Source organism: Dipodomys merriami, unplaced genomic scaffold, assembly GCF_024711535.1.
Source record: "Dipodomys merriami isolate MVZ:Mamm:240054 unplaced genomic scaffold, mDipMer1.0.p SCAF_10, whole genome shotgun sequence".
Classification (NCBI taxonomy): domain Eukaryota; kingdom Metazoa; phylum Chordata; class Mammalia; order Rodentia; family Heteromyidae; genus Dipodomys; species Dipodomys merriami.
In genome coordinates, this window is record NW_027202271.1 from 43,593,756 (window position 1) to 43,620,268 (window position 26,513).

At 35.9% G+C, this 26,513-nt stretch overlaps 1 protein-coding gene across 2 annotated transcripts in view; it reads right to left on the reverse strand.

The window, feature by feature from the left end:
• Dcn (decorin) overlaps positions 1-21,210 on the reverse strand; it is a 30,929-nt gene extending 9,719 nt beyond the window's left edge. The window contains exons 1-5 of one of the 2 annotated variants that reach the window (XM_069989744.1): positions 20,930-21,210; positions 16,991-17,267; positions 8,563-8,675; positions 2,342-2,555; positions 1,354-1,467 (exon numbers count right to left, since the gene is read on the reverse strand). In XM_069989744.1, the coding sequence (XP_069845845.1) occupies positions 1,354-1,467; positions 2,342-2,555; positions 8,563-8,675; positions 16,991-17,234 (685 nt within the window). In that variant the 5' untranslated portion in view covers positions 17,235-17,267; positions 20,930-21,210. Of the gene's footprint in view, positions 1-1,353; positions 1,468-2,341; positions 2,556-8,562; positions 8,676-16,990; positions 17,268-18,001; positions 18,186-20,929 lie in introns of those variants that run through there. The other variant, XM_069989742.1, reaches the window with a different exon arrangement.
• Between the last annotated feature and the right edge of the window lie 5,303 nt (positions 21,211-26,513).

Here is a 26,513-nt window from a genome sequence, read left to right on the forward strand (position 1 = left end):
CTGACTTGCACCTATTCAATCAGGATAATTTCCTAATACAAGATGTGCAGAGGCCTAGAGTCATGTGATCTGTCATCTGTAGAGCACCTGTTAGAATAATTTCAGATCCAAAGTATCCATTAAACCTCTGGATAATACTTCCTGAATGTTAGAGATTTCCAAAGATTTATTAATATAAATATAAAAGTTAAAATATTTTCATTTCCTTTTTACATCTGAGAATGTACCATAGTTTTTCTAGAGCTTTTAAGTAACATATTGTTTCACTTAAAGGAATACCAAAAACTACAAAGAAAATAAGAAATTGTTTCCACATAAAACTAACATCTGACTGGCAGAAAATTTTGGTTCTTTGTAATATTTGGTAAGAGATTTTCAAGCTGTGTCACTGTGTAATGTCAATATTTTATTTAGTGTAATAATTTTGGAATATATTTAGTATATAGTTATGTATCTTCATGGGAGAATGTTGTGTAAGCAAGATGCTATGGAAGTAAACTTCTATTTATATGTTTATTATGTCTCAAACAATTAATGGTCATTAATCATTAATTACTTAGACTCAAGCAAATAGATTCCAAAAATCTATATTCTACAGCAACCGGGACTAAGTAATTGTGATAGAGCCCTTATTCCCTATATAATTGAGTATAAAGAATTTACCAAGGCATTGGAAGTTCAAAGTAACATTTGGCTCAATTTCATACATATTGTACGTACTTTTGTCCCCCTAAATTACCAAGGAACTATTCATTTTTATCTATCAATATTGAGAATTGAACCCATGCATGCTAGCCAAGGACCTGTTTTATAACTAGCTATGTTTTTTGTGATACCATAATTACAAAATTTAAACTCATTTTCCATTAGGTCACAGCCTAGAAGAGACTTTATAAAAAATCTATTAATTTTTTGGCTGGGTGCTGGGGGCTCATGCCAGTATGCTTAGCTACACAGGAGGCAGAGATCTGAGGATTGTAGTTCAAAGCTAGCTTGAGCAGGAAAGACTGTGAGACTCTTAGCTCTAATAAATTACTTTAGAAAGCCAGAAGTAGCACTATGGCTCAAGTGGTAGAGCACTATCCTTGAACAAAAGAAACTCAAGGACAATGTCCAGGCCCATAGTTCAAGCCCCAAGACTGGAAAAAAGAAAAAAAAATAAGGCTATCGAATTTTACCATGTCTGGGTGGCCCAGTAGTCAGTCAGATAGACTCAATAGAACCAATTCACTGGTCATAATATTGCCTGCATCGGTTACAACTTAACTTTCCATAACAAACAAAAATTTTCCATGACAAAACAAAAACATTGAGTTTAGATTTCCAACAATATTTTGGAGAATTTTCTGTCACCTTGAGGGATGGTGGTAATGTTGGTATCAGCAATACGGATGTAAGATAGCTTCTTCATTCCCTGGAAGGCTCCATTTTCAATTCCTGAACTCTTTAGTGGGTTTGTACCCAGTTCTACAAATGTAATGAATGCAAGGCAATTAGCTAAGATATCATAAGAAAATGCAGTGTTCTTTTCATCAAAGATTCTGAAAAGAAATTTGGTTAAATGACAGACACACTAATGAAAGAAAAAAGAGCATACTCTTCAGAAGAATCACAAAATGGAATAAAACTGCTTACTAAAATAAACAAAACCAGTTGTGGTGCTACATGCTTGGACTCCTAGCTTCTAATTCTAGCAGCAGTTGGAGCGGATCAGTTTTTCAGGTTGACCCCCATCTCCAAAAGTAAATGAGTAAATAAATAATGAACAAATACATGATTTATGAAAATGTAGCCCCATCATTTCTTGCAGTTTTTCCAGGAAATAAGTGCCATTACTCTTCTAATATACTTTGAAAACATTGTCAAAGAATGTGAAGCTAGCATTTTATTATCCAATTAAAAACGTATTTTGAAACTACATGTTCAGCAACTATAAAGCAGAATAACACATTATTTAAAACAAATAATATATGGTTGTTCAGAACACAAATCTCCCCTAGGTAAAGTATCCCCAAATACTTCTGATTAAGACTACTTAAATCCATTCTACAGTCTGCATATAGCACAGAATGACTTCAGTCCTTTCTTTTTCTCTATGTTTTCAGATCCTCCAGGTCAAGGAGATACTCATCATTGTAAGGCATAGAATCCCATTTCTCCTGGCCAGATACTCATCACTGTAAGGCATAGAATCCCATTTCTCCTGGCCAATTTACTATAATTTCTGCAGCCTTTAAGCATATAGGCTGCAGGTCATTCACCTTCTTGCAGCTAAAGCTTACTTGAAATCTCTCAAGGTGAACCTTCAATCCTGGTCTTCAAGTTATAAGAATATCTGTACCTATGACAATCATCTGGTTCAATCCATTGAACACAGCTTTTCGCACTTTGGTGATCTCGTTCTCATGGGCGCGAAGCTCCTGAAGAGTTTTGGGCATTTTTTCTGGCAATTCCTTCAGATGATTCTTGGACAGATAAAGTCGTTCAAGTTTCACCAGAGGAGTAAATGCTCCAGGACTGATTTTGCTGATTTTGTTGTTGACGAGGATCAATGCCTGTAGGCAGCAAAAAAGAAAAATGTTCCTTAGACTGAAAAAACATCCCAGGTACATACAAGTATGTTGTACATTCTTTCCCACATGCATGCATGTGTGCGTACATGTATGACATTCATTTTATTCATGCAACAAACAGTAACTTAGGAAATTAATCATACAACTAAAAGCAACTGTGACTTATTTTTGTATGTGTATGTGTAAAACTGCATATGCATATTATACATATAAATACGATTATAATAAATGATCCTAAAGGTTAGAGTTACTAGAATCACCCATGAAACCTATTATCAGCATCACAGAATTTCATCTCCCTCTTTGTTTCTAGGCATCCAGACGCCTTCTCATTGGTGGTTATCAGTTAGCTATGAAAGAGTGGTGCCAACTTATACTATGACAGCAATATAAGAAACTAAAATTTTGCTATGACCTTAAAAAATATTAGTATCATTTTTCAAAACTTTTTTCCAGATTAATAGCACTTAGAGTATTAGTTGTTGCTTTTTTGCATTTATTTGTCACTTTAAATGTTGAATCATTTAAATTTTGTTGTATTTACTACTTTTTGATGAAAGACATTGCATCTTCACAAATGCGTCTCATTTGTATTAAACTTTTATATTAACACTTGACTTAAATGTAGTCCCTCGGACCTGAAAATATTAATAGATTTGTCTGTTGGCTTTTTATCCTTTTCTAACAAAAATATTAATGGTTTTGATCATTTTCTGATTATATCCAAATTCTTGTAGTTCATTATTACTAGGCCAACAGATATTGGTAATTATATTTATGGACCACTTTATTCTGTTTCTACATATTCTAACAGATCTGTATTCTTTTTAATCATTTTAAGTCAACTTTATCAACTATTCTAAAGGGATTTTAGGATCATTTATTGAGATTTAAAATTTTTGTTGTTTTTTTTTGGTGGGGGGAGCTGTCTTGGGACTTGAACTCTGGGTCTGAGCACTGTCCCTAGACTCTTTTTGCTTAAGGCTAGTGCTCTACCATTTGAGTCACAGCACCATTTTGATTTGTATGTGATTAATTGAAGATAAGAGTCTCACGGACTTTCCTGACCAGGCTGGCTTCAAACTGCAAGCCTCACATCTCAGTCTAGGATGTAGCTAGGATTACAGGCATCAGCCACCAGTACCTGGCAGAATTTTGTGTTTTTAACTTAAAGACATATCTTTGCAAATATGTGGATGGAAAAGGGTGAGATATGAGTTAGGATACTCAGATTGTGATAATTTTCCATTTCAGAATTGAAATATTTTCTGAAGGTAATAGCTAACTAAACCATATAGATTCTCATGTAATTCACACTATTTGATGAACTACAATTTATTACAAAGGGTATTATCTTGCATCTATTTACTGCTTCTTTAGTACAAATTTCTAAGCGATTCTAAATGAATATTAACAGAAAATTTGAATACTTCTGTTGGTGAAGGTCTCACATAGGAAACTGATAGTAGCAAGCAGGAAAGTCAGTTAAAACCAGAGCAAGAGAGCAAAGAGTAAACCACTGTACAGGCAATGACAGAAGCCTCATGATACATTCAAAGGAAATCTTCCTGGAGGAAAATGTTGAACACTTGACGTAGTTAGGTACATGAAACTCTGGTTGCTTTTCTGTTAAATGTTGCAATATGACTTTTCATACCATGTACATTTTCCCCAAAGGCTCTGTCAGACCAACTCTAAGGGACTTTTTAGTTATTCTTATATTTACAGGAACTTCTTATTGCACATGCTCAAGCAGACTACTCCCTTCTTTTTTTATTAATAAGTTTTTTTTATTGTGAAATACTGTACAGAGGGGTTACAATTACATGAGCAAGATAATGAGTACATTTCTTATCAAGCATTGTTGCCTCCTCCTGTTTCCCCTTCCCATCCTTGCCCTTCCAGTCCCCCGCAACCCTTGCCAAAGTTGTAAAGTAAGATGCTATGTCAGACTACTCCCTTCTAAGCACCACTTTGCTGTGTGACTTTGAGAAAGCAGCTAACCCCTCTATTTCCTGATTTTCCTCATCTGTGAAAAGGGGTTATCCATTTACTGAACAAGAATAAGAATTGTTTTGAGGATTCAATAAGATAATGAATTTAAGGTATTAAGAATCATTCTTAGTACATACTAATTTATTACCAATCAGTTATTGAGAATTTTTTATTTTAATTTAAAAAGCCTTTATTTCAATTACTTAGTTTTAATCACAAGAAATGCTTTACATGAGACCATTTATCACATTACATTTTATTTTGTTTCTTTAATATATTTAATTTCTTTAAGTAGTCATACAAAAGAGTTGCCACCAACAGAGCAGTTTATGAATATAGTGCCTCCTGATCATTTTCCATTATTTTATAGATCAAGTTCATAAGTTGTCTACACTCTCTATAAAATTACTCAGGCAAGAAGTTACAGAGTTGTAAATGATTAGTTATTGGAGAATAAAGGTGGCTTTGTTTTCTGTTTTATCTTGCCCATTGTAATCCTCCTTGTAATTCAAGTAAAGCCTCCCTAGATGAAATTATGATGCTTGTATAATAACAAGGATCACAAATGAAAGGCTAGGAGGAAAACAGCTGTTAAATAACCCCCTCATGGTTGGAGGCTTTAATAAACGCTCACTTCTTCCAATGTATGCTTGAAGTAGAAAGAAAAGGATAATGTAGATGACAGCTCCTTAAAGCACACAGAGAAGGCGACAGACAAAGAAAGAACACCTTATGGCCAATATTGAATTTAGAGAGAATGCACAGAAAGATCAAAGAGCTTGATAAATTATTCAGATTACATTTAAATATCTGTAAAGTAGGGAATAGAGCACAAGAAATTCCCTTCTTAAAAAAGAATTAGCCTCAGGGTAAACTTATGCAACTAGATTGAGATTTTTAAACATGTATTATTTTAGTGAAATTGATGATACTCACTCATCACTGGCATCTCTTTAAACTTATTTTAATAATAGTTTAAAAGTGCCTGACATTCTTGGCTTAAGTACCAGCTTAAGTTGGCTTAAGTACCAGCTCACTACAACAAAAACTTTTAGCTTTAAGGTGGAGATGATAAATCAGTACATTAAGTATAGCATTTAGTTACATTCTATTGTTTTTTTAAAACTATTTGATTTAGAATCTTTAATCCTTACTTGTGTTGTAAACTTAATTTCTTTTTTTTTTTTTTTTTTGAGAGCTCAAGGGTACATACAGGAACTTGAACTTTGGAACCTTCACTCTTGCTCAGCTTGCTTGCTATGGCTGGTGTGCTACTACTTGAACCATACCTCCAGCCAAAGTTTTTGCTAGTTAATCAGAAATATCTCTCTGACTTTTTCATCCTGCTTGATTTCAAAAATTGCTCCCCCAGGTCTCAGATTCCTGAATATCAAGGATAATGTGCATGAGCCACCAGCTCCTGGCTCACAACATTTTAAGGAAAATGTTTGGATTAAAAAAAAAAAATCTAAACCAAATGCCAATGGCCCTTGCCTGTAATCCTAGCTTCCCAGAGGCTGAGATAAAAAGATTGTGATTCAAAGCTAGCCAGGGCAGGAAAGCTCATGTGACTCTTATCTCCAATTAACCACACCAAAGCCAGAAATGGAGTTGTGGCTTTGGTGGTAGAGCACTAGCCATGTGTAGATAAAGCTCAGGGACTATGCTAGTCACTGAGTTCAAGCCCCAGAACCTGCACCAAAAATATAACCAAACAAACAAATAAATAAATCTGGTATATAATTAATGATTTTTTTTTCTGAACCTGGTTTAGCCTGGTGCCTGTTCTTAGGGCTTGAACTCAGGTTGTAGGCACTGTCCCTGAACACCTTTTACTCAAGACTAATGCTCTACCACTTTAAGCCAGCTCTACTTCTGTTTTTCTGGTGGTTACTTGGAGATAAGAATCTTAGGGACTTTCCAATTCAGACTGCTTTGGTCTGTGATCCTCAGATCTCAGCCTCCTGAGTAGTAGGATTTCAGGCATGAACCACCAGTACCCAGTTATTCTATTACATTATTGTTTGTGAACTAAATTTCTTATTCTATTATTTATCAGCCAGGTGGTTTATTTTTATTTATTTGTTTATTTATTTTTTGTCAGTCGTGGGGCCTAAACTCTGGGCCTGGTCGCTGTCTCTCAGATCTTCAGCTGAAAGCTAGTGTTCTACCACTTGAGCCACAACACCAATTTTGTTTTTTTCTGCTTATGTGATGCTAAAGAATTGAACCCAGGGTCTCATGCATGTGAGACAAGCACTCTACCTACCACTGAGCCAACTTTCCAGCCCCCAGGTGGTATATTTTATCTTCATATTTTACCATACATTGCTTATTTCATTATGCATTTCCTTAATTATTTTCTATAATTACTACAATAAACATAAAAGCAAAGTTTTCTATATTTATACCCTCAGCAACTACAAATGTATTTCTAAAATATTCATTATAAATAAAACTTATTTTCTGAAAATTTGATTGCTTTATAGTGATTTTTTTTTGTCCAAGATTAGGATTCAAACTTGGTATCTGACATTTGCCTTTGCTCATTGGCTTGTGCTCTACAACTTGAGCCATGCTTCCAACCTCTATGGTGTAATTTTAATGTTGAACAAAAACTACTTTTTTGAAATTTCCACTCATTAGGGCAAGTCTGTCATTCTTCAGTTGAAATAAATGAAATTGCTCTTCTCCAACATGGCCCTTCAGATATATCACTAGTGACTCCTGTTCATTCACTTTAGCCATCCAAGTCTTCATCACTTGTACTTAGCATGCATGACTTCTATACGCCTATCCCATGATGGTCCTTTGTATGGTCTGTAATGACACCCAAACCATGCTCTGCCAAGGATCACACACACAGCATGTGAAGTGACCCAGTGGAATACAGCCACAGGGAGATTTGCATAGCATAGCTTTTGAACATTGCTATCTGGATTACATATACTAAAAGTACAACAATAATTATTCTATAGACATCCTTAGAGCAACTAGATTTAATAACAAATATCAGAATAGCTCTGCTGCTCTGTGTGAACAGAAAATCCATTCACTTTTACAGAAAGTTGCTTTGAAATGTTTGACCTTATTAAATTGGATTGATCATTCTCTCTTTATTGCATGACCTTCTGCTTTGCCATTACATGCACTCTTTGTCCTTTTTGGGTCTCCTGTATGTCTTGAAACGCTGACCTCGGCAACAGTTCTCTCAAGAATGTTTAACCATAAGAAATACTTTCAGGACATTTGGAGGAAGAATCACATCTCCTCAGGTCTCTTGTGACTAACAACTCTTAATTCCTTCAGGTCCTTGGGCCTTGTAGATCTGGATGCTGCAAAATGCATGTTGTTTCCCATACCCCTTGACAAAAAGCTCCTGCTCTAAAGTCTCCTCTAGGATATGCTCAGAAGCATATCCTAGAGATGAATTCCTGGCCAGCAAACGACATTATTGTCAGGCAGAGATAAGTGGAAACACCACTAAGGTATACATCTATGTGTCTATGTGTGCATAAATGTGACTAGAATTGTATTAACTAAGCAATATGTGGCTTTTAAATCCTTTTTCTCTTGGTACCAAGAGAATTTAGGAAATAATTATTTGAGAATGTAGAAGATCATTCACACCCTTCTTAGAGAATGAAATTAAACAAATGAAATGAAAAAATACTAAGATTAATATATTTTGTAATTCATCCCAGAGTCTCAGTACAATCTGATTGAGAAATGCTTGTATTTTTACGGGTAAAAACATAGAAGGGGATTAAAATATGAAGATCTTTTGAAGTAGGTAATGAAGACCTGTGGAGGAACAGCAGGAATTTGGACAGAGTTTTAGTGGCTAATTAATATGATGTTCTGCTTAACCATCCTAAGAAGAGAATTTAATACATATTTGTGTGCTGCTTTGCCACAAGTACTCTTGGGTTTACTTCAGCTTTGAGTTGAAAAATGTTTGTTATAAATAAATGAATAAATTAATAGTTCTTACATGAAGGTTCTTGAGGTTCTTAAAGTCCCCATCTTTGATTTCGGTTATTTTGTTGTTTTGCAGATCCAGTAGTGTTGTGTCTGGGGGAAGATCTCTGGGCACTGAGTCCAAACCTAGAATAAACATAAAAGGAATGAAAATTCAGTTACAAAGAATGCATGAGTGAAGAGTCACAAAGGACTTTTATTCTTATTTGGGGGTCTGAGAGTTTTTTAAATAAGTTCATAAATTGTTAGGCACCTGGGTTGATTTGACAGCATGACTATTGTGAATAAAAGGGCGATAATTAGGAATATATATTTGTCTCTTGTATATTGATATATAATCCTTCAGCTACTTTCTCAAGAATGATATGCTAGGTCTTAAAGTAAGTAACCAGTCTTAAAGTAAGACTGGTTTGGATGTTTTGCTTTTCTTTTCTTTCCTTTCTCTTCATTTCTTTTCTTTTTAGATCCTCTATACAGTGTTTTTAAAACCTCTATAAAGCAATTTGGTAGTTGCTCTGAACTTTATTTGCTAAATGATGGGAATATAATAGTAACAAATATAGGTTACCCAGGAATATAATTCATGGAAAATACAATTTAATCTATAGTTTTCAATCAAAAGTAAAATTTCAACGAAACATAATAACTTCTATGTTGAAAAAGTACTGCTCCAAGCTGGGCACCAGTGGCTCATACCTGTAATCCTAGCTACTCAGGAGGCTGAGATCTAAGGATCACAGTTCAAAGCTAGCCCAGGCAGAAAAGTCCATGAGACTCTGATCTCCAATAAACCACTAGAAAACCAGAACTGGTACTGTGGCTCAAGAGGTTGAGCGCTCGACTTGAGCTGAAGAGCTCAGGGATAGCACTCAGGCCCAGAGTTCAAGCCCCACGACAGACAAAAAAAAAAAAAAAAAGTACTGTTCCACATTTTTTTCAGTAAGCATCTACCCATGAACTAAATAGTAATCATACTTCAACTTCCTTTATCTTTTACTAAATTTTTAAAAAATATCTAAAAGAGCTTATTTCAGATTTTTGGTTTACAAATCTTTGCTCTAATGACAATGGAGAAAATATTATTTAATGGTTACTATCTCTATTTTAGTATCAGAATACAGGTGATTTTTAATTCACATCTATATGCTACATAAATGTCGAACTCATTACAGAAATGGTTTCCATAGAAATAGCAAGAGTGAAGCATTGTCAGCAGTAAACAGTAAACCACCAGAACAGCTACCTCGTAGGAGGATATTTAACGGCACTATACAATCATAATTACTGCCATTTTAAGAAATGTCAATTTACTAATTGAATTCAATTAGAGGGAGAAAACTTCTGCCAAATCTTTGAAAATTAATGTTATTCCAACCAAGACATAATTTCCTTTCATTTGGAATGGTTACTACCCACGTCTCATTATTAGTTTTCTTTTTTAGTCTTAATTTTCATTTATGCTTACTTGTATTCACTGGTAAACTTAAATTCTGGTTACATTCTTAACATTTCTTCAGTGTCAAGTGGCAAAGAAAATTTCAACTATGGAAGGTAAGAAAGAGGTGTTTGAATGGATGACAATTTTGATCATATTGTCATCCTATAACTTTATAATGATAAAAATTCCTTAAGGTGAACGACATACCTTCTTTCAGAAGACTTAACATGAAAATACCATCTTCAGATTTGTGACTTTTGCAGTTGAATTCTTGGAGGACTATTTGAATGATTAAAATTATATTCTATTACATGCTCTGAAGCAAGAATAAAAACTTATACCTTTGAGCAATTTCATATACTGACAACTTATTACTGATAATGTATCTTTATATAATTTTAAGGATAATTTAGAATTTAAAATGTTATCTATTTCTCAATTGCCTGATATGACAAGTAGGCAGTACAACGATTTCCTGCTATGAGGTAATTTTGTAGGAAAGGTTTACTGATAAGTCCTTCTGGCTAAGAATGACAAATGGTCCTGGAAGTAACATTCCTGGCTTCTAGTATGATCTTCTTTGCTGTCTTATCTTTTGGTATCCCCAAAAGAATTGTTATGACATCATATCTCTTAAATGTTACATATTTTAAAACTTAGACATTGGGCTGTTAACTAGCATCTTAAAAGCTAAAGGCAGCTGGGCACTGGTGGCTCACACTGTCAAGAGGCTGAGATCTGAGGATCACCATTCAAAGCCAATCTGGATAGGAGATTCTCATCTCCAATTAGACACCAAAAAGCCAGAAGTAGAGCTGTGTCTTAAGTACCAGCCATAAGTGAAAAGAGTTCAGGGATAGCACCCAGGCCCTAAGTTCAAACCCCAGAACTGGACCAAAGAATGAATGAATGAATAAAAAATTAAATAAATAAATAAAAACTATAATGGCAAATTTCCCCATTAATGAGTTCTTAGAATGTGACAGAGAGAAGGATCTATAAATATCAGCTAGTCTATGATTCCAGGCAGGCTCTATAATGAAGATATATATCAGTTTCTGTCAACAGGTAATCTGGTTAGATTTGATTTAAAATGGCACACAACACACATACACACTTTTGTGTGTCCACATTTGTGAGACCATTCCTCTGCTCCCACTTCTTTTCCTACTTTTAAATGTATTTTCTTTTAAATAAGATTTTGTAGCAAATAGCAGGTTGCTGTCATTTTTTGGAACTGGTTTTTAAGCTTATTAAGAAATGAACTTGTTCAACATTGTAACATACTTACATGCCCCAGAAATCAGGGAACTCCTGAACTAATCCCAATCCTCTTTTAGCACAAGTAAACACAAAGCACAAGAAGTTACATGGCTCACTATATTGTCTCATGGCTACCAAAGCTAGCCTTTGCATATACTATGTTCAGTTCCAGCCATTTATTTTGTTCATACAATGTATGTTTTATGGGAAACCCCACCCAGTAATTTCCTCCTACTTTTTATTCTAACAATACTTTGAAGCTTACTCAGTTACCCCCTATTCTCTATAAACAACCATCCCTGCACCTTAGATAACAGTGATCTCCTACTGCCAAACCCATTAGAAAATACACACTTGCAAGCTTGATAAACCACCCTATATTTTCAGTGGTTTGTTTGTTAGTTCCTGCAAGTTCAGGGTAAGCAGAGATGATTGATTTCCATCGAGTATTTCTCTCTCTGTTTTGCATACTGGTATGTTTGTGGTTGATTCATTGACAAAAGAAATCACAGAGCCTTATTGTCCAATGTTAAAACGTTTAGAGATTTGTATTAAAAATCTCTCCAATCTCTCCTTTTATTGGACATACTTTCCTCAAAAACATTATATTTGATCCGGGCTCCAGTGGATAATGCCTTGAATCCTAGATACTCAAAAGAGGCTGAGATCTGAGGATCACGGTTCAAAGCCAGGAAAGTCTGTAAGCCACTTATCTCCAGTGAACCACTAGCAAAAACTGGAAGTGGTGTTATAGCTCAAAGTGGGAAAACACTAATATTGAGCAAAAATTCTCAGAAACAGCACTTAGGCCCTGAGTTCAAGACCCATGAAAAACAGAAAAAAATTTTTATCAAATTATGTAAAAGGAACTTACTTTTCTTTAAAATACAATTATTAAAGTAAATAAAACTCTAAGATATTATTGGAAAATTATTTCTGCTTTTCATTTTGGAAAAGTACTTTTTTCTTCTTTCTGATTGCTACAGTGATGACCATCACTGTTCTACTCGCTAATGTCATCAATCTGGTAAATATCTTGTTGAAAGAGGCCAGGGTGTCCTGAGTCATGAAACATCATGGTTTTTTTGTTTTGTTTTTTGGGTTTTTTTGTTTTTGTTTTTTTTTTTTTGCTATGTGGCCTGAGCCTAAATTCAAAGATTTATTTTTGTTGATTTCAAACAAATTATACTTTTGCAATTCAAACTTCAGTTTAATAAATGTGCAACAGTGATACAATTACTTCAGCTTTTGGTATATCACCAAGATCACATTTAGGATTCTTAGTTCCAACAAATGCTTCTATTTTATGCAGGGTATTTTCTGTTTTTCCTTTTACTCTTAAAAATGGCAAATTGGAATGTAATATTAGTTAGAAAAGGCTTCAGAAACAGAAGACTTCCCTCCTACTTCTATTCTTTTTCCATCTATCCTTAAGACCCCACCAAACATAAGACATTTTTCTGAATAGAAAGCGTACAAAGACACATTACCACATTATTTCCTTCTGGTAAAGAAAAGAGCTTTATGAAGAGGTAATTAAAATATACTACATAATTATAAATATAATATAAAATAATAATCTGTAATTGATTATTATAGAGTCATCAAGGCAACTGCAGATTAAATATAAAGCTCAAAACCAGCAGAAATTTTTTCCAGAGTCTGAAGGTTGAATTAGGTAAAACTAAATCTTAGATGTTGTAGTTCCTGTTGGCTTTCCTCCTTTTATTGATGGCTTTATATGATGCCTTAATTTCTTTATTTTTTTTTTTAATGTTTGAGGCCATATATAATCTCCTTGCAATTCTTGTGAAGAGAAAAGTTGAAAGGGTCTACAGTTTTCCACTTCTTCCCAGGGAATTGCTGTCTGGCTAACCTATTTCTATCATGTCCTCTGGAGCCAGGATGTTCCAAAGGAGAATGGATCACAGCTGCAATATCAGGAAGTACCTTGATCCCACACAGCTGCCTCACTCTCCCTGCTGGGGCCAGGGAGGGAACTTGGGCTATGTCTATGTTCAGGCATCATTAACCCCTTCAAATCCAGAGTCTTGGTTATCTGGTCACATCTGATCTTATTTCACCTCAGGGCTGCCCATTCTTGGCTTCTACCCAGTGATATGGACTTAGTCTGTGCACAGCCTCTTTATTTTAGTATGTTTTGCATAAATTCTTCCAATGCATCTGAAACTCTCAATCCAGGACAGCCCATGTCCCCATTGCTACAGAGTCTAGACCTAAATTACAACTGGGTTCCTAGCACTCTGTCCTCCCCTCTACAAAACAGGCCAGATTTATCTTTCAAAATTAATTTAACTTCAACTTAATTCTTTTATTAAAGAGTAAGATAAATCCCTGATCATCCCAGGAGAAAGCAAGATTTGGAGGCTTCAAAGTTAAAAGTAGTAAAGGGCAAAGTTGGCCTTGAGATCAGAGGCGCTCATCAGCCTAACCTAAGTTCTCTCCATGAGTGAATGATTTTAAACGTATTTCGATTCTTTTCAAAGTTGATTTCGGAAATATATTTAATGACGATACTTTAGATTGGAAAATAGAGAAAAAGATATTGTAATAGGTATTTGACTTCGGTGGGGGCCTGATCTATATTACAGAAATGACTTTCTAAAAGTTGAAAGTCATTATTGAAGTATACTGCCTGGTGACAGTTGATTCCAGGATGACTGATTGAACCAGAGTACAGAAGTAGGAGATAGAAAATGCTGCCCTTTAAGATATCCAGCACAGAAAACAGAATAGCTAATCAAGATCAACGTTTGAATATTTGGTGAGTGAGTTACATTTGTCCGTGGATGGATACTTTCTGTTTATTGTTTCCTCGTCTTGGCTTTAGTGAATGGTGCTACAGTGTGGTAGTTTTAGTTTTGTTTTGTTTTGCCAGTCCTGGGGTTTGAACTCAGGGCCTGAGTGCTGTTCTTGGGCTCTTTTGTGAAAGCTAGCACTTACCACTTGAGCCACAGCTCTACTGCTAGCTTTTTAGTGTTTAATTGGAGATAAAAGTCAAACAGATTTTCCTGATCTGGCTGGCTTTGAACCATGATCCTCATATCTCAACCTCCAGAGGAGTGAGGGTTATCGGTTTGAGCCACTGGTAATGGGCTGGTAATTTTATTTTTAAGTTTCTGAGGACCCCCCCATATTGTTTCCCAGGCTGAGTGTACTAATATTCCCAGTAACAGCATGCAAGCTATCCTTTTCCTCACATCTTTTCCAGCACTTACTATCATTACTTTTTTTGGTGTGCCAGTACTGGGGTTTGTACTCTGATCGTTACACTCTGATATGCTGTTTTATTTCCTTTCCTCACAGCTGAAATCCTATTTGTCTAATGTGCATCAACTGAAGAATGTGTACAGGAAACAATACACACACACACACACACACACACACACACACACACACACACACACACACACACACACACACACACACACACACACACACACACACACACACACACACACACACACACACACACACCAAAATACTAAGTCTTTAATAGGATTGAAATCCTGTTGAGTGCAGCAAGAAGAATGAATTGGAGATCACAATGTTCAGAGAAACAACTGAGGCACAGAGAAACAAGTAATACATATTTTCACTCTTAAGTGGTTTTTATAGAATTTGATTTCAGGGAAGTTGAGGGTAGAATAGTAGTTATTAGAGGATGCAGACAGTGGGAAGGGTAGGTATGATTCGACTAATGGATCCTAAATTACAGTTTGATAGGGATAAGAATTTGTACTCTTGCACTTTAGATTGACTATAAATTTTAAAAACCAGTATAATGTAGATTTATAAAGCGAGAAGAAAAGATGATTGAGGAATCTGGGCCATGCCTCAAATATTTTTCTTTAACTATTTTTAAAATACAGCCTTACACTTTTGTCCAGGGAGGATATCGGACAAATATCTTCCTTTCCTTGTATTCTACATAACTGGGAAAACAGGTGTGTGCCACCATGCTAAATTGAATTCTTTGAGATGGGCTCTCATTAACTATTTCCACCAATTACCCTCTAACCACAGTCATCTTGAGCTCTACCTTCTATGCATCTGAAAGCAAAATTTACCTTGCATAGAATTCTTCAGAACCTGGTCATTTTAGCAACTTTAGAAAAATTCTCCCTGTGTGACATACAGCAAATAGTGTTTCTTTGATTACTTTTCAACCCCTTTATTCATTTGTCCAAGAAAAGAATCCAGGTCATCTATAGATACTTATAAATTTTTCCATAGAATTTGATAGTAATTCAGTCTCCCTACCACTGAATAGATGATTCAAGAAGAGCTGATAAACAACACATGAACACAAGATTGACAAGAACAGGTACCATCTTTGACTTTCTCATCTAGTTCTCCCCAATGTTATGGGCTCTTGTTATATTTTCTGAGTCAATGAATGAATTACTGAATCAATGAACCTAGTGGGAGTAGTCTATATAGCCTTTTGAAAGCCATCATACCCAATGTTGATTGGGGTTTTTAATTCAATACAGTATATATTCACATTAAAGAAACACTCTCCACTCCCTGATAATCACGAGGCAAAGTATGAGAAAAACAAACTAAAAGTGTAATTTTAGTGGTAGAGTTCTTGCCAAGCAAGTATGAGGACCTCGGTTTAATCTTTAGTAATGCCAAAAAGGTACTGGGGTACTTTACTTGTTACTATTGAATATGCCTTTTATTAGTGGCTCTGTGTAGTTTATTCCCTTTTTAGAAATTGCTGGTACTTTTGTCACCTGCAAAGTATTACTAACAACCATGTCCTGAGTAAATACAGGATCATGAGAGAAGTGTCATATATTCTATAGAATCTCTTTCATACCAAAATACACATGGCACCATCATCCTGTGAAAACTTTGTTTTCCATTGCAGCCAGAAAATATACCAAAGGAAAGAAGGAATGTGAATTAGCAGTTCTGTAAACTGAGTTCATTTCTAAACTTAGTTTGGCTCTTCAAAAGTGTCTGGAAATTTATCTCTTACGCATGTTGCTCTTAAAAATTCCAGGCCAAATTTTTCTTTAAATTGGTAAATCAAACTATCTTTAGGGCATTAGACAAAAGATACATGTTCCAGATTATATTGAATATTTACACTGTCCTTTGGTTATAAACATTTCCTTTGAAATGTTATAAACAGATAGATTATACAATGTCAAAGATAAAGACAAATTTAAGACCCAGAAATGAAAGCTATGTCTTTGTGCTTGGAAAATAAGTGTGTGTTGTAAAATCTACCTTGTTTTGCTTCTGATAGCTGGATTCTTTATGAATTAGTAATATTCAAACTCCTCTCTCTGGGACATGTCAAGAATAGGGAGATTGTCCAGGTTTTTCTTAAGAGCTAAGGTTTCATGAAATTACACTATAAAATTTAAGTGAACAATTACTCTGGGAACAGAACATAAGTCATTATTTTGTTCCAAATTTTATTTTGTAAAAGGGGCCATGAAACTCTGGGAGGAAAAAAAAGAATTATAAAAATGATTTGTGAATGTCGAGCATGGCTTTAGAAAATAGATAAGGGCAGGAACAAAGATTGTGTGTGTCCTAACCCTCTAAGCCTCTTCTCTTTCCATCCTACCCTGCTTCCTTTACTTCTCATTAGGTGGCACTGTCTCTTGCTTTTGAAACTGAAATGCCAAATTCTCAAAGCAGCCACTGGCAGGACTAAGGTAAACAAGTTGGCAATGCAAACCTGCATTCTACTTACCCAAATCAGAACATTGTACCACCCGAAGGTGGCATTGACAGCGGAAGGGACATATGGGTCCCAGGGCTTCCAGTTCTGGTAGCTCAGGAAAGATCTCAGGAACTCGCTCAGGAACTCGCTCAGGAACTTCTGGTTCTAGCCCAGAAGCCTCATCTTCCAGCATAAAGTCAAATAAGCCTTTCTGTTGGAATGGTCCGGCCCAGGAAACTTGTGCAAGCAGGAGGAAGATGAGAGTTGCCTTCATGATTTATCTCATAGATTTTCACAACCTGAGAACCTAGGAAACAAGTCAAAGGTTTAGGAAGAGCAGTGTTTCCTGGGCAAATGGCATTTCTTCTATAATTTCCCAGAGAAGAGTGAGCCATGAGAACTGTGTACAAAATATCATTGATTACGAGGAAATTGAGTATTAAAAATAAGTTCGAAAACTGATAAGGAAACCGTGGTCACGCTTGCACAACCATTTATTTACAAATACAAATCTGAATATTATTAAGTCCATCTGTATGAATGCAGGGTCTGACCTAAGATCATGTACTCTGTCCTCTCATCATCTGCAAGGTTTATAAAATAATAATTTTGTTGTTCACTCAATGCAGTTATGCTACAGACAAATAAAATATTGGCTGTACACAGGACCAATTTCCAACGCCTTCCTAGAAACATCATTGCAAGCCAAGCTCATCTGTCCATCCTATCTCTATAGATCTAGCCCTGCTCATCACTCTTTGAACTATTTCATCTACTCCAGCTCGTCTTCCACTCCACTGCACAAGTCACCTTCTAAGAACAATTAAACTTGACATCATTAAATTCGACAGCCAACCATTTGCTAACATCTCCTGGCTTTTAATGGTGTCCATGTTCACGAAGGTCCTTGGTAAGACGACTCATCATCTGTTGCCAACAGATACTTCTAGCTACGTTTGCATTTTGTGAAGACCATTTTGTGTCTACTCCAGGCCTCACTTCAGTCCTGCATCCTATCCACCTTGCTATTTAGATACCTACCTTCAATGAAAGTTGGAAAGATTAAATGAGATACTGGGAGTCCCTGCTGTATTCCCTGTTTCATCCAGCAGGATGCTGCTCTCTGTCTCTTCTGTCCTTCCAGCACACACTGCTCTTTAACCTCTTTTAAAGAACTTATCACATTATATTGCAATTTGTTTTGTGTGCTTGCTCTGTCCCTGCATCGTGATCTACTCCTTTGGGGCGTGTCTTTTATTCCTTGTCCTGTCCGGGGCCTTGCACAATATTTCAAACACAAATGACTCAATTGAGCATCAGCTTATTAATAATATAATTGATTCCATTGGTACTAAGGAATAAATTTGTCAGACTTCTTAAATCATGAAAAATGTGGGTTTTTTTCATGAGCGAATTTCTGGTATAAAAAAGTTATCAAATAAGACACCAACTTGGTATAAGAAAAAAAATCATCAAATGAAAACTTGAACTTGGTATGAGAAAAAAAAATCACCTCTACAAATGCAACTGTTGGCTAGAATCCCGATTCATTATTTTTAATGAGTGAATAAATATGCACAGAAGTCTTGATTTTTAAGTTATTTGGTTTACTAATAAGATTATTTAATTTTGTTAAAAGGTATACTTTTGGAAAATCTATAAAACATTAATTTATACATTAATTCAATAAACACATACCCACACATGCGTTAACATGACTGATGTGAACTAAAGAACTATAAGTAATAACTATGAATAACAAAAATAGTTGATTTTATAAAGAAGGAGTCTGGGTATGACATGACATATTTTAAAATTCCTTTGAAACTCTCCTAAGTATGCCAAAGATCTATTATAGTGGTTGCCTTAGTTTCGTGGTCACCACTTTAAATGACACATTATTAAGAAACTGTATTGAAGCTGCATATTAGTAAAATTTAACAAACTGTTTTGGGTCATGTTATTCAAAAGTACCATATGCAAACCAGGAAGAAAAAAAGAACTTTTCATGGATAACCTGAATTAATCTTCTAGATGATTCTGCCAGATCAACTAGAGGAAACAAACACTTTTCACTTAGGAAAATTACAACTTCATTTTAGGTTATGTTTATATCTTTAATACTGAAGTATGTCCAAGGCAGTACTTTTTTGTAGCTTTTCATTTTTAAAATAGGAAAAATCATTCACATTTCCTCTCTATGTTTGACATCAATTCTTTTCTCTGGGACACCATTCTAACCCAGTTAGTTATGGAGTTCCTCTTTAAGAGTGGAGTATTGTTTTGGCAGTATGGTTCCTTGAGGTTCTTCTTTAGGGGAGGTTTGTTGTCTGGTTCACATTAAAATGCAATGTTTACCACACATTTTCTAGCCCTGCATATTTAATATCTTACAATTTTAGAAGAAATATGGAGTAAAGTAATTGCAGCTTTAATAAATAGCAATGGGAGTTAATGCAGATGTCTCTAATCTTCTCTCCAGCATAGAAAATGCCTGCTGGTTTCACTACTGAACATTAATTAGCTCAGAGAAAACAGATGAATGTGTACATTTGTTTACTCCTGTTGAAATGGGCAAGTTCTCTGCACCATATTCTTTTCCTTGAAGCTGAATACAGCCAGAGGGCTTATAACTTCAATGACTTGTTGTTATGATGTTCATTTAGGGGCATGTGTGTGTGTGTATGTGTGTGTGCATTGTAACCTCAAGGGAAGAGTGCTGTAGCTAGAAACTTCATGTAAATTCTTCCATGAAATACTTGTTTTAACTGAGTGTCATGATACTTGTATGCCAAGCCTACTAAAGTAATTAATGTGCGCTGTTTATATTTATGATTTCTTTGATCATTTCCTTTCTTCCTTAATAAATCATAAAAATAAACAGCAAACAGCAGTAGTCCATACAACTTGCAATAAGATTCTCATTTTGATGATTCACTTTTTATAGCTCACCTAAACTCTTTAAGTATCTCAAAATACATATAAATTCACAATTCCACAAGGCTGGCTAGTTGTTTTGCTTTAAATTTGCTTTATCAAATATAATATTTGGTGACTCCCAAATTTAATTAACTATATCATTCAGATCAACATTTACCTAGAGGTATTCATACCTTTGATATAGCTTTTAGAGTGAATCTGTAAATGCAGAACAAAATTAAAATCTCACAGCTCTAGAAAATAAATAATAAAAGCAGCATTCATTCATAAATAGGGGAAAATATAAAAATGTTTGGCTTTTTTTCTTACTACATTACTGGTAAATACAGCAAGGGGAAGAAAAGCCACAGGTATTTACATTTCTGGGAGCCATTTAACCCTATTTTAAAGTTACAAAAACATTAGCTCACATTTTTATTTCATACGTAATAATATCTTTTAAAACTTCACATGCACTGAAAATACTGACTGGATGCTTGCTTGTTTTTAAGATACAACTACAAGAATATCTCAGGTCTTCAATAAATGTTTTCAGTGTTTCTTTTGTCCTCTCATAATAACTTCCATTCATTTCTGGGGTTGTACAAAAACAAATTAGGTCTCTACAACTGCAGAATTCACTTCCCTGAGGTTTTAAAAGTTTTTAAATTATGCAGGAACAGAGTAGGAGAATAAGCATTTAAATATCCAACATTAGATTAGAATAGTTTTCCCATGAACAGCCAACAGTCTCATCAGTACAAATACATAAACATGAATGTACATAGTTACAGTGTTACAAAGTTGTGTTTTTTAAACAAACATCTTTGTAAGAACAGAAGAAAAAGCATAAAAACAATGCATCCAACCCTTTTCCCAAACACTTCTGCTTTCAAGCACTCTTTGCTCAAAATATTGCATAAAGATTAATAAAAGTTTAGCACAAATTTTCTTTTCTTTTTTTCTCACCAAATATTTCCTTTTGCTAACCACTTGACCCAAGTTTTATTAGTCTGTAGCAGAGTTCAGGACAATTATTGAAAGCCATACCTTTTCAATCCGGGTATTTGCCACAGGAACTCTCAAAGAAGAGATGTAATTACACTAAATATTCAGCCCAGCCAGAGTTTGCAGGTGTGGGAAGAAGGAGGAGGAGGAGGAGGGGGAGGAGGAGGAGGAGGAGGGGGTAGATGCTCCTCTGTGGCTGTCACTAGGTTGAAAATCTCCTGCTTCTACTCCATAGCACAGTTAAAAAATAAGGTTTCCCTCAATGAACACAATCCGGCTGACACCCACATTAGATCATATGGTAATGATATGTCTCTTGTAGTGTAGCCAGAAACTTTATCGGTTCTCTCTCTCTCTCTCTCTCTCTCTCTCTCTCTCTCTCTCTCTCTCTCTCTCTCTCTCTCTCTCTCTCTCTCTCTCCTCTCTCCTCTCTCCTCTCTTTCTCTTTCTCTTTCTCTTTCTCTCTCTTTCTCTCCTCTCTCTCTCTCTCTCTTTTCACACACACACATGCTTTATTCTTTTTGCATCTGTTTAAGATTTGAAAACTTTTTTGGAGCACCTTAAATTGAAATTCGTGTTATTGTCCATTCTTTCTTTACAAGACTGTAACTAAAGAGTGCCCCACCCCACCCCCCATCCCCACTTCAATCCATTATCCACCCTTCCAAACTTTGTTTATAAGTAGCATTTATGATACATCTGGAAGGGTGATTTTTTTCTTGCTTTTAAGATGTGTATGGGTCTGAAAAATGGAATGAAATTAATCTTGAAGTTGTTTTAAAGGTGGCCCATAAAAATAACTGAGTAGCCTTATGTGAACCTTCTCTCGGAGTTTTAGTTACCTGCTCTGAGATATTTGTGAAAATTCAAGAGTTGTGCTTTGGAGTTTTCTCTGTGTTTTGAACCTATTTCTACAGTTTCCTGGAATGAAGCTAGAGTTTTGTATGAAAAAGAAAAAACAAACTCATGTATTGATTTTATTCCTTATAGCTTAAAATTCTTTCTTATGTGCCATGTGTCCATTTGTTGTTTAAGTAAAACACATGGGCACTAGGAGCTGGGTACAATATAATTTAATATATACATATAACATTAGGTTTTTTTACAGACTATACTTTTATGCAATCCAGAACCTTGCAAAGGCAACAGATTCTACTGCTTTCCAAATTTCAGTAAATGGGGGCGGGGAGAGGGGAAGAAGAAGAAAGTACAAGCAGACGATGTTTATCTAGCCTCTGGAAACATTTTATTTTTTTAACTTTTTATAATTCCCTTGCTGGATGCTGGATGCTGCTAGTTGTTGCAGTGTGGCTCTCTGTGTTTTGACTTGTATGGGGATGCCCTGGCCCCTAGGCTATTACCAGGTGGAAACTTGCAATCAGCCTTTATGAAACAGGAGTGGCCCCCTTCCTGCACACCCTGCACCCTCCTCCCATCCTCCAGTAGTTATCCCAGGACATCATGCTACATAAATGTTATTCCCATTGGTGAAATGTGAAGGAATTAAACTCCCCAGAGGGTCTTCACAGAATGGGGGGAGGGATTCTGTATATGATGTTTTGGCTGTTTCCCAAGACCAGACTAGCCTCTCAGGATTTGATTCCTTTTTTCCACTCGTTCATATTGAAGAACCACATAACAGTTACTCTGATAGTTGAGCAAAACACAAACTTCAGTTCTTATAGACATTGGTGTGAAGGCCTCTGTCCCTTCACCTGGCATTGGTTTTCTTCTCTGACCTCCCTTGGCAGGACATTAATCTCTTTAAGTGATAAGCAATTGCTTCCTCATTACGTTTATATGTGTGTGTGTGTGTGTGTGTGTGTGTGTGTGTGTGTGTGTGTGAGTTCCTTCAAGAGAAAACATAGAACATGTTCATATTTCTAGAATCTCAGTGCCTTACATAGTCATGGTATATAATAAATTATCCAAGAAATATTCAATGAGTTACTAAGGGCAGTCAGATGTTGGCTATAAAGTATCCTATGATTATTGTCTTATTCAACCTTTGATTTTCCCTTATCACAAACCTAATCCTACCTACTTAAGTGTATAATGCCAAATTATGGCAATAATTGTTAGCAAATAACGAAGAATAGAAAGATAAAAGAGAGATAGATAGGTAGTAAAGAAAACAGTAGAAGAAGAGAAACAGACAAGAAGAAGAGAAAAGCAAGAAATTGAGCTGTGCTGTAAAATAACTTTTACTTATATAAATGTAGACCTGTTGTGGTTGAGGTATATACACACCCTGGCTCTTCCCTAGAGTGGTACAATATACAGCCCATGCAATTTTCATAAGCTCTCTGAGCCTCAGTTTTTAATACCTCTAAAATGGATAGAAGCCAGGTACTGGTGTCTCAGGCCTGTAATCCTAGCTACTCAGGAAGCTGAGTTCAAAGTTCAATGTGAGTTTGAGCAGAATATTCCATTTAATCAACAAAAAGCTGAAAGTAGAGGTATGGCTCAAGTGATGGAACATCAGCCTTGAACGGGTATGAGGCCCTGTGTTCAAACCTCCAGTATCAGGAAAAAAAAGTAGAGAGAAAAAGAAAGAGAGAGAGAGAGAAGATAAGAGAAGAAAAGAGAGGAAAGGAAAGAGGAGGAAGAAACCAAACAAAAAAAAAGAAAAATGGATAGAAATCATCTCTTAATCTATAGTGTTGGAAGGAAGATAAAAGGAGGCAATATTTCTAAAACACGGTTCAGATGATATCCCTTATAAGATGATGTTATATTCTAATATATTTTACAATAATCCTTTAAGCTATACTAGAGAAATAAGGATTACTACTTCCATTTTACAGGTGAGAAAATTGAATGGCCTGTTCATTTCACAGACCTAGTAAAAAGCAAAGCAGAAAGTAATACACAGGATTTAACATACTTAATCCAGTTTGTATTCCCACGCTACATCTTAAGAAAGAATAAATTTTTTTATTTCTTTTTATTGACAGTTCTGGGGCTTGAACTCTGGGCCTGGGTGCTGCCCCTGAGCACCCCTTTTGCTCAAGGCCTGCACTCTACCATTTGATCCACAACACCACTTCTGGATTTTTCTAAGTAGTTTATTGGAGATAAGAGTCTCACAGACTTTCCTGCCCAGACTGGCTTTGAACCTCAGATCTCAGCTTCCTTCATGGCTAGGATTATAGGTCTGAGCCACCAGTCCCCAAGAAGAAAGAATAAACTCCTAATATTAGAAAATTAATATTCAAACTCTTGGGTAACCAACCTTTGTAGACTCTTCAAAATTGTGACCAACTTACAATACCTTATGAACTCTGTTTTTATCTGTATAGGAACAAACCTTTCTACCTGTTATATTATTTATTTAATTATTTATATATTTAATTTAGTAAGAATTCTGATTCTAAAGCCCCAAGCATTTTATAAAACATTGTCTTACTTAAAATCTGTGTCTTTAATGAGATGTTAAGTTACATTTAACATATACTCAGGTACAAGGAATTAAGTCACAGGAAATACAGTTAAATCAAAAGGAAGTCATGATACTCACTCCAGAATCCAAGCCTCTTGCAATCTAATATGAAAAAGAACAATTTTGAGGCTAGAAACAGTTCTTACGCAGAGGTTGCTTCCACTCTCCTGGCCTGGAATATTGGAGGCTTTGGGTTCCTGAAACAGTGGCTGCCATTTAGAAATACGGAATACTCCAGTGCAGAGAACTTCCCATATCTGATGATAAAACCGTATGCTTTGCCCAAAGACTGCCACATGGTTCAGGCTGAAAAGAGTGTATTGGGGGAGGAGACCAAATTATGGGCCCAAAGGAGATGGAGGCATGCAGAGATTGAGAACTGAGGGCAGAGCATTTATATAGGGAAGAGGCTGGGAGGAGCAGATGCAGAAGTGATCACAGAGCCTGGGAACCTCTCATTGCCAAAAGGAGGCATCATCATGACCCCCACACCCCACCCCACCATTTCAGGAAGTGATCCAGAGTCTGAAGTCCTTGTTGACTCATGGTCAGGTCAGGTGATTGTCAGTTACAGGTGATTACTGGTTTAGGGCAGGTGATGTCTGATGAGGCTACTTGATGTTCCTCATGAAGAGGAGTGGGAAGAGAACTATTCTCCTGGGCAGACCTAACAAAACCACTTAAGGTGTGACATTTTCCTGACAGGAGCTAACAGGGTTACTACATGATGTGTGCTGTCAAAGGGTTTGTTTTTTTTTTAATTTGAAGGCTAAGCTTTCTCCCTCACTGACCTCCATGCAAGTGATTGACATTGCTCACCCACATGAAGGATGTGAAGAATGCCAGAGATTAGAAGTTCTTTTGATGTCTTTTATTTCCTAAGGGGCCAGGAAGCAAGTGCTTATCTTCAGAATGTTATTTGATTGGTTTATTCTTATTCGTAGACTGACTCTTCAAAATTAAGTCAGGGTGGAAGTAGATTATTTGCCTGAATATTTTACACTCCTAAACTGATTGCTCTCTGAGCCAAGAAAAATAATAGGACAGGATTTAGGGCCTTAGATATCTGAAAACAATAATTGTGGGGGAATTTATCTTGTTTCTCTTCTTAGCTATGCTCCTGAGCCCTCACGACCAAGTTTATTATCCTGTATCTTGCACAAGTAACTTCTTTGTCCTTAGGCCTTTATTTACCTTGTAAACTATAAATGGCCACAGTGCTATCTCCTGCAAGGTTTGTGGTGTTCTTTATAGTACATAGAACATTTTGAGCTCTGCCTGTCTCAGATCAAATCAATCATACGTATTTGTTATTGTTTCAGGTATTATTATTATTTTTTCGATGATTTCGCAGATCTCACTTCAGATGGTCAAGTATAGAACTCAGACTGAACTCCTCTTTTAACCCAATGGCTTTTCTATCTGACATCCTATGAAATCACAGAAACTATGATATAGTTGAAAGAACACAGTCACTAGGGCTGTCTTTAAGCTTCCACTTTTCATTGATAAATAATAATATAACTTTCTTTCTTTCTTCCTTTCCCTCTCGCTCTTTTGCTCTCTCTTTCATTCATTCTTTTTCTTTCGTCTTCTTGTCTGCTGTGGGGCAAGAATTTGGGGTCTGGGCCCTGTCCCTGAGTTCTTTTGCTCAAGGCTAGCACTCTACCACTTTAAGCAACAGCTCCACTTCCAATTTTTATGTGGTTACTTGGAGATAAGAGTCTCCGGGACATTTCTGCTCCCTCTGGCTTTGAACTAAGATCCTCAGATCTTAGCTTCTTGAGGAGCTCAGATTACAGGCATGAGTCACCAGTGCCTGGCTTTCTTTTTTTTTTTTTAAAGGTGATGTATGGAGGGGTTACAGTTACATAAGTAAGATAATGAGTTAAGTGAAGTAAGCCAGACCCAAAGAAACAGGCTCCATGGTATATGTCTAGGATAGTCCAAGGGGAGGATCTCAATAGCCCAATAGTTAGGTACATATGACCACATACAATGATGCTAATTGAAATGATCTCCATTTTTTGGAAACAATACTTTTTTGAGTTTTTTTAAAACAAGTTTTTTTATTGTGGAAATACTGTACAGAGGGGTTACAATTACATGGGCAAGGTAATGAGTACATTTCTTATCAAGCATTGTTGCCTCCTTTGTTTCCCTTTCCCATCCCTTCCCATCTCC